This window comes from Lycium barbarum, chromosome 7, assembly GCF_019175385.1.
Source record: "Lycium barbarum isolate Lr01 chromosome 7, ASM1917538v2, whole genome shotgun sequence".
NCBI classification, from domain to species: domain Eukaryota; kingdom Viridiplantae; phylum Streptophyta; class Magnoliopsida; order Solanales; family Solanaceae; genus Lycium; species Lycium barbarum.
In genome coordinates, this window is record NC_083343.1 from 122,816,999 (window position 1) to 122,825,766 (window position 8,768).

An 8,768-nucleotide genomic window follows, 5' to 3' on the forward strand; every position below is an offset into this window, starting at 1 on the left:
TTGGTTCGGTTCTGTCCGGTTTTTTAGTTTTCGATATTTATGCCAGCTCTATTTGCAATGCACCACACGATGGACAAATTGATATCTCTAGAAAGAAAAAAACAAGGAATTTTAGCCGGATATTCCTTTTTGAGATAGTTGTCTAGTAAATGATTTATTTATTTACTTATTTATAGCGTGCAACTTATAGACCTTTAAAATAACTTTTGAGCATACTAATTATCTTAAGAAAATGTTAAATAGCTATCTAAAATTTTGTAGACGTTGGACAACAGTCTAATATTTTAGTTCCAAGGGCTATATATTTGCTTAACTTTGTAAAATAGGGATAAAATCTGAATATAGTCCGACATTTGCGCAAACTAACACTGCAAGAAAATTTAGAATCATATACTTTCATTATTTCAATTTATGTAACACTTTTTTTAATAATATATTATTTACGACTTTCAGTTAAACTTACCACTGTTCAGATTTTAAATTTCAATGAAGTGTTTCTAACATTAACTTACCACTGTTCAGATTTTAAATTTCAATGAAGTGTTTCTAACATTCGAATCTATTTAATATTTTTCTTTCATTTACTAGTAAATTACATTTACATATGTTAAATTATTATTTTAAACTCTGTATCTAATCACCACCATATGTAAATTCGACTGACGGGTAATTTATCTAGGTAAAAAATTAGAAGTTTTCTTTCCCAAATCGCCATTCATTTTGTTGATAAATTAGACGCTTCAAAACGAATTGGATTAGAAAAAATCAAGTGCATTTTTCACACAATTTACATCTTTATTGATACATTTTATTTCAGTCTTTGTGATATTTGACGAAATATATTTAACTATCAATTATTTGAAATGTGCATTTTTAATTCCTTTGCTTGGGAATATTCATAAATTTTAATAACACTATTTTATTACCGATGTGTTATGTTAAGCTTGTGTTGTTACTCTATATTTGGGGGTAATATACTTCTAAAAATAATCTGAATTTAACATATTTCTGCATAAAGGGACCAAAATTACACATTTTCATAATTGAAAGTTAAATATGCTAAATCACATATCACAAAGATCAAACCAGAATTCACCAATAACCGAATGACCAAAAGTACTATTATCCCTATCTTATAAACTAGCGAAATTAGGGTCAAAATAAGTTAATTTATACTTTTTAATTAATTCACATTTGTTAGTTCCCTTAATTACTTTATCTCATCTTTAAAAAAAAAAAAAAAAACTTAGTTGAGAGGGGTTCAGAACTTGATTATCCTATTACATTTGGTTTTCATTTCGTCACTTTACCTTTTCGTTTTTTCTTTTTTTAAAAGAATCTTGAAGATTTTAGAAGGCTCTAGACCGCTAGTAGGTAGAATGCAATATACCATCACCTTAGATCACTCAATCATATTCTAAATAAAATGTAACATGTAAGTAAGAGGCTACCCAAGACAAAAAGAGCTAGATTCTATTATTATCTATAGATAAAAAGATAAATCCTTTACTCTATTTTAGATCAAGAATCCAATTCTTGAAAACAACACACTCAACCAGTGGCGGAGCCACATAGAGCCGAGAGTGTTCATCCGAACCCTCTCGGCAAAAAAAAAACACTATTTTTACAAGGTTAAAATTATTTTTTATGTATATATAGTAGATGTTGTACCCCTTAGGCTTCTTCGTATGTTTACTTTTTTATATTTTGAACCCCTTCGACGAAAATCCTGACTCCGCCACTGCACTCAACTATTTACGAACATTGTTACCACTTTTTGCACCTATAAAAAAACCCCTTAATGTGGTTCCTGGAAATTATAACACAAACCATCTCAAAACAAACGTTAGATTAGCAGTAAAAATATCAATCATGCATACATTTGAGACCAAAAACTTAGAAAACCCGCTATCCGAGGAGGAACTAAAATGTATTCTTCAGAGGTACGACAAAAACAAAGATGGGAAATTGAATAGGCAAGAATTGAAGGTTGCTTTCAAAGATTTGGGGATATGGTTTTGTGGTACGAGAGCTTATCAAGCAATGCAGCATGCTGATAAAAACAAAGATGGTCTTATATTTGATGATGAGATGGATGCACTAGTTCAATATGCTATTAAATGGGGCTTTACACTTACATAATTAAGTGTAAATTTGTCTATATATGCAATCCTTCTTCTTCTTTTTAATTTCCTTAGGCATCACGTATGAAATCTACTGATATGAGTAATCCGAATTCGAGCCATGTAGAACCAGTAAGGAGGTATTCCTTACCAAATAAAGGTTCTCTGGCTCGAATACCCGAGATCTCACGGGACCCCTTTGTGGAGGAATTAATTAATTTGCCCATGTAATATGATCTAACTAAACCTTAGGAATAAATGTAGTGCGTACCAAAACCTTGTGTAGTTTGTTTCTGTACAACTTATTTGGATGGTTTTTATATACACACGGTTTCATAATGTATTGCTTCTATTGTGATGAATTTAATGTTTGGATAGATTATATCGTTTTAGTCTTTTGATAATGTCATAGTCACACAACAACAATCTGAAAAATAACTTACAATATTACAAAGCAAATGGGGTATGAGGTAAAGTTATTTTACAAAAAGATAAGGTAAAGAGTAAAGCAGAATTATTAACTATAAACAAGATGAGAAAAAATAAGATAACGACACGATTAAATTATTAAATCAAACGTTAATATAATTTTTACTTAACAACAAATTTGACAATACAATATAATATAATTCAATAACAATCAAAACAATAGAATGTCAGGTGACCATGATGTTATAACATAAAAAACTATCAAGCTTTCTGTTCCAAAGGCAACTAGTTTTGTTTCATGTTATTAAACTATTTTTTAAAAGCCGAAGTGTCACTTACCTTTGCTTAGGTATTATAAAAATTCAGCATGAGAAATTTTCTATGATACTTAAGCAAAATTAATTCATTTTATGACATTATATAAAAATAGTTAGTGATTCTTGTTATATTTAGATAACTAGGGAATAATTGCCCCTGCCAGCACGGGCCAATATTATCATAAGTTCTTATCCGTTTTATGTTATTATAAGTTCTTATCCTTTTTTATGTGAATTGTTTTTACATAGAATAACTTAATCAAATACTAATTGGTTTGTTTTGCATATAAAAGAACACCATATTATTACATATTATTTATTAGTGAATTATGTTTACCTTTGCTGGGGTAGAATCTTATCTGTATTTGATATTTACATTAAGTTAACAAATACTTGCTCCGTTCCTTTTTTACTTGTCCAATATTACATGACACTCCTCTTAATAGAATATTTATCAAGAATTTATTTAATTAAATTAATCTTATTAGTTATGCTTTGAAATCTAAGTTTGATTATTTGTAATTTATGTAGTTACTTTATGATAAAGGTAATATTAAAAGAAAATAATAAATCTTTCTGAATTTGCTAAAATGGACAAGTAAAAAAAATAATCTATTTTTAGTACAAGGTGATAAGGATATATGAAAGTTTAGTATTTAATAGTAATAACTAATATAAGTTATCACCTCGTTAAACAATATAACTACACTAAATTTACACACTTTTATATAAACTTGGGTATAAATAAGTATTTGACCATATTCTAGTCAAATGGTAAACGAAAGAATGAGCACGTGTTATGTGATTCGTGTCGATTAGAGAAGTTTAATGGCCCATCATATTCAATGACATCACAATGAATGGCATGACCTGTAATTTAAAAAGAAAACAATGGATTTTTTATTCAGTTGTTGATAAGGTTCAAGCAAAGAAACTGAGGGGACACCTTTCCTAAGCAAAGGTCATTTTGCAAAATGTTTCAAAAACCAATAATACCCTTATTTTTAATTTTATTGACAATAAGCTAACATGTTGAAACCACCACTTATATAATATATAAAGTTGAGAGACTTTTAATTATTAAAAAAAAAAAACCGTTCATAACTTTATTGCAATAACATAAACGTTGCATGATGAAATTAATTCTATACTTAGCGCAAAAGAGATAGATTTGTTTCATCACTAATGTATGTATGTACGTACTAACTTTTACCTTCATGTAATTTGACTACTGTTGAGGCGTTGATCAATCATTTTTTAATCAATAAATATGTAATAATCTTGATATTGATCTTATGTACTTGTGTCTTCTTATTTTCAATCATCAATTACCTATTTTCCCATGATAATTTACAGAAATTAAAATGATATAATTGCACAAATGAAAAGAAAAAAATACTATCAAAAAAGGTATTCCGCTACCGGGGCTTCAACTCTGATTCCTTTGATAATGGGAATTGCCTGTGCTACAGCGGATTCTGTATGCCTTATGGATGCAACAAAAATTACTTGTAACATAGATAAGTAAGTTGATTAGTTTATTAGTTGGCTTGGTAATTAGTTTACTTATTTGACCTAAATTCTGCAGTTAATATATTAAGTAAGTTGATTAGTTGACTTGGTAATTAGTTTACTCATTTCCCTTAAATTCTACAGTTAGTATATTAAGTAAGTTGATTAGTTGACTTCAATTCTGCAGTTAAATTATGTAAGTAGTTGACTTCAATTATGTACATATTCTAATGCAGGGATTAATTGATGCCATTAAAAATGTGCTTCCACAAGCAAAGAGAAGGTATTGTGCCAAACATGTTGAAGCAAATTGGGCAAAAAATGGAAGATCCTTGGAGATGAAGAAGCTGTTTTGGTGGGCTTCATGGTCAACTTATCCAGAAGAGTTTAAAGACCAATTGATGTGTACGGGCCAGTTGAGTGAAGCTGTTGTTAAGTCATTGTTGAAGTATCCTTCCCAGAGTTGGTGTAGGGCCTATTTTGACACTGTTTGCAAGAATCTATCAGTGACCAACAATATCATTGAGTCCTTTAACAAATGGATTTTGAATTCTAGATACAAGCCAATAATTAAGATGCTTGAAACTATAAGCGTGAAGGTAATGAATCATTTAAGAAAACATGAAGAGAAAGTGAGTTCATGGAGAAAACAGTACAGTCCTAACTGCTTAGAACTGTATTATGACTTCCTCAAAATTGCTCAAGTCTGTGTGGTGGAAGCAAATGGTGATGATGGTTTTGAAGTTTCAGAAGGGCAAAACAAGCACATTGTGAAGTTGGAGATGAGAAGATGCACATGTAAGATGTGGGACATCTTTGGGATCCCATGTCCTCATGCAATAAAGGAAATGTAGTATTTGAAGAAAGACCCTGTAAGAGAGATACACTGGTGGTACATCAAAGAAGCATACCTGCTGACTTATTACCATAAGATACAACCAGTTCCTGGTGAGAAATTTTGGAAAGTTGGTCCAGCTGATGTAATGGATCCACCTGATATGGTGACTTTAGCAGGCAGACCTAGAATTAAGAGAATTAGGTAAAAAAAAAAATGAAGCTAGTAAGAGGCAAGGCGAGTGGAGTTATCTAGGAAAGGAAGAATTATGACTTGTTGGACTTATGGAGAACCTGGACATAATGCAAGGGGATGCAAAAAGGTAATCTTTACTTTTAAGTACATTTAATTTACATTTTCCAGATTCTAACTACAATTACTTCTATTTTCAGCTAGTAAAAGCAAGGAAAACTAATCAAAGTTCTGCAGCTCCATCTAAAGTCAAAAATTGTTTTGAGGTGGGGCAGTCAGTAGACAGCATGCAGCTAAGAGAAAGAGAACTCTACTTGATAAAAATAGTGAAGATGAAGTCATGCAGACCCAAGAAGATGTTCAATCATCTACACCTCAAGTGTCCCAGTCTAGTCAAGACTTTGTGCTCAATGCTTTTCTAGACTTTGAATATCCATCCTTTCAACATGATCCTGGCCCAGTACTAAGGCCTTGTATTATATCAGAGGCAGAAACTAGGTTTCAGCCTAGGCAGAATGTTCAAGTGTCTTCTGGGACAAGAAGAATCAGCTTTGTAGGGGATGACACAGGTGTTAGTGAACCCACAGATCTTCCTTACTCACCGTCAAAGCTCACATGGAAAGAAAAAACTGCAGTGACTGGTAATCAACTTGAGAAGCAAAGCAGGCAGCAAAGACTTGAGAAATTAAGAGCAAAAAATGGGAAAGGAATATCCATCCTTTAGTTTGGTGTTGCTTTGTTGTTATTTTGGGATGTAATTACTGCTTAATGACAGTACATTATGTGTAGTTTAATGTTATGTTGGCTATAATTTGGATGCCATGTTGTGACTTAGGTTGTGTAAATTTTTGCAGTTACAACATAGGATCCAAAACTCTTAAGTTTGTGTACATGTCTAACTATTGACATGCTTAACGTAACTAGGTGTGTGAATGTTGAACTTCATTGGTACCATTATGGTTTGGTTTGCTTAATCTAGTGAATGTGTTTTATTAGTTAAATTGCCTTTGTTTTTGTCGAGAATCTATATTTTGGGTAGTTTTTAATACCATAACTTGGGCAATTTTTATTGAATGGTACTTAGAATGGTCTTTGAATAGTTGTGGTAGTTGAATTGTTGAATGCATTGAACTGTGTAGTTGAATAGTTGAATGGTATTGAATGGTGTAGTTGACTAGTTTAATGCATTGGATGGTTGAAAGCCTATATAACTCCCCATATTCATCCCATTCATTCCATCACAAACAAACTTCCATCACAAATGAAATTATATCACAAACAAGATGCCAAAGGTTCAAGATTATACAATCGCTTTCTTTGAGAAAAAATTGACAAAATCATATATTGAAAACGATGATTTCGTAAGTGTTAAATTTTAGCATCAAATTTAGTTTTTGTTTTCAATTGTTTTTTAGTTGCATCTAATAACATGTATTTGTGCAGATACTTTCTACTAACATTTTGGATGTTCTTCCAAAATATGACAAAGAAGTTGCTGTTGTATTTAACAATGACGCATTCTTTATGAAATATAAATTTGATGCAAAAGCGCGCCTCAATAAAGGATGGAAAAACTTTGCCGATGCTAAAGGGTTGAAGGAAGGAAACGAGTTGCGTTTTCAAGTCTGTGATGTTGAGGATCACCTAACCTTCATTGTTCATATGGAGGAGATCATAGACATAGATTGGGTCTACTTATGCCTTTTTCTATTTAAGAAATTGATGTATGGTTTGGTTTGCTTAATCTATTGAAGGTGTTTTAATAGTTAAATTGCCTTTGTTTTTTTTATCAATTATTGTGCATTATTACTATTGTATGTATTTTGTCTTAGTATCCATTTTAGTACACAAAAGTGGCCTAATTTCTTCTCAAAACTGTCCAGCTATAGAGTCAAATTTCTAGGCAAAAAATGTCCAGGTTGCGTGCAAAAATCTAGGCAGTTTGGACTATATTTCTGGGCAGTTTGGCACTAATATACTCCAACAATATGCACCAATATACTCAACAACTACACATTCATATACAACTACACAAGCTCATCTAGTTAAACAAATTGCACAACAATATAGTCCAAGTTAATATGCACGAGTAACTTGAAATTAAAGATCAATGAATTTCATTCAACACTATCCAAGATGCACATTACACATTCAAAACTAAACTTCAATTTAGTCACACTAAACATTCTTAATATACCTTCAAACTAAAATACAAACACAATAATGAGCTTCATTTTTTCATCGCCGCAAATGCAAATCCAACAATTAAGGCACATAACATTATAATACACATCTTCATCTTCAATACCTTCTCTTCCAACTTCATAGCTTTATTAACTTCAAAGTTTTTGATGGCCTCCCAAGCTTCCACTTTATCCTTCAAACCATCCCTTTGGACCTTCACTTGATTCAACGTCATGTTCAAAACATTGATCGATCCTTTTGCCGCTTCCAATTTTAATCGTAGTTGGTTAATTGCAATAACTACACCATCGGGAAAATCTTCATCATCCCATTTCCAATAACCGCATGATTTCTACCAATAATAAATGAAATTAATTAATGTTTAAACATACATTTCAACATCTATCCACCGAAAAAAAACCAACTCACATCACGATTAACACACTTATGAAATTTTCTTCCGCATTTGCAGGTGTTTTTGAAGTGAATTGTCGAGGAGCCAGCCCGTAATGGCAAGTCTTCGCAGACGAAACAATAACCTCCGACGTTTCCTAAACCCTTAAAATTGAAGAAAGACATTAAAATTCACAAACTTATATTAACCCTAAATATCAGAATTTAAGAAGGCTCAACTCAGTTAAAGAAATTGAATTTAGTGAACAAAATTACCTTTTTTATGCTTACCAGTCAAGTTTTTGAGATGAAGAAGAAGCTATGGAGGTGGAGCTATGGATTCACAAACCTATATTAACCTTAAATATTAGAATTTAAGAGGGCTCAACTCAGTTAAAGAAATTGAATTTAGTGAACAAAATTACCTTTTTTATGCTTACAAGTCGCGTTTTTTGAGATGAAGAAGAAGCTATGGAGCAGCTATGGAGGTTGAGCTATGGAGAGAGTGTACGGGGGTGTAGTCTTTAATCGAGTGGGTGGGTTTTAATTTGGGGTGGGTTTTAATTCGGGTAGTGGGTCAAACCCATTTTACCGAGTATAAAATTAAATAACATGGGTCAGCCTCCCAAAGCCTTCCACGTGTCCCCACCATCAAACTGGGGTTATATTTAAAAGTTACCCAGATGGCAGGGGCACGAATGGCTAAAAAGTACAATGAAGGGTGGATTTCAACAATATCCCATAGTAGAGGGGTATATATGGTCCTTTTCCGCTTTACAATTT

General features: G+C 31.9%; 1 protein-coding gene and 1 long non-coding RNA gene across 2 annotated transcripts; one reads left to right on the forward strand and one right to left on the reverse strand.

Annotated features, from left to right (window-relative positions):
- The first annotated feature begins 6,657 nt into the window (after positions 1-6,657).
- On the forward strand, positions 6,658-7,166 carry LOC132602549 (uncharacterized). The gene is made up of 2 exons (XM_060315375.1): positions 6,658-6,769; positions 6,852-7,166. The coding sequence occupies exons 1-2, from the start codon at positions 6,692-6,694 to the stop codon at positions 7,158-7,160; spliced, it is 387 nt and encodes a 128-aa protein (XP_060171358.1). The 5' UTR covers positions 6,658-6,691; the 3' UTR covers positions 7,161-7,166.
- Positions 7,167-7,502: 336 nt separating this feature from the next.
- LOC132602550 (uncharacterized) lies at positions 7,503-8,518 on the reverse strand. The gene is made up of 4 exons (XR_009567820.1): positions 8,411-8,518; positions 8,262-8,334; positions 8,022-8,150; positions 7,503-7,944 (listed from the first exon to the last, which is right to left on the reverse strand). It is a non-coding gene; the product is annotated as an uncharacterized LOC132602550 (long non-coding RNA).
- Positions 8,519-8,768: the final 250 nt, after the last annotated feature.

Coding starts and splice junctions, on each gene's coding strand:
- LOC132602549 (XM_060315375.1), top strand. CDS start 6,692: ATGCCAAAGGTTCAAGATTATACAATCGCTTTCTTTGAGAAAAAATTG. Junction 6,770..6,851: donor ATATTGAAAACGATGATTTC/GTAAGTGTTAAA, acceptor GTATTTGTGCAG/ATACTTTCTACTAACATTTT.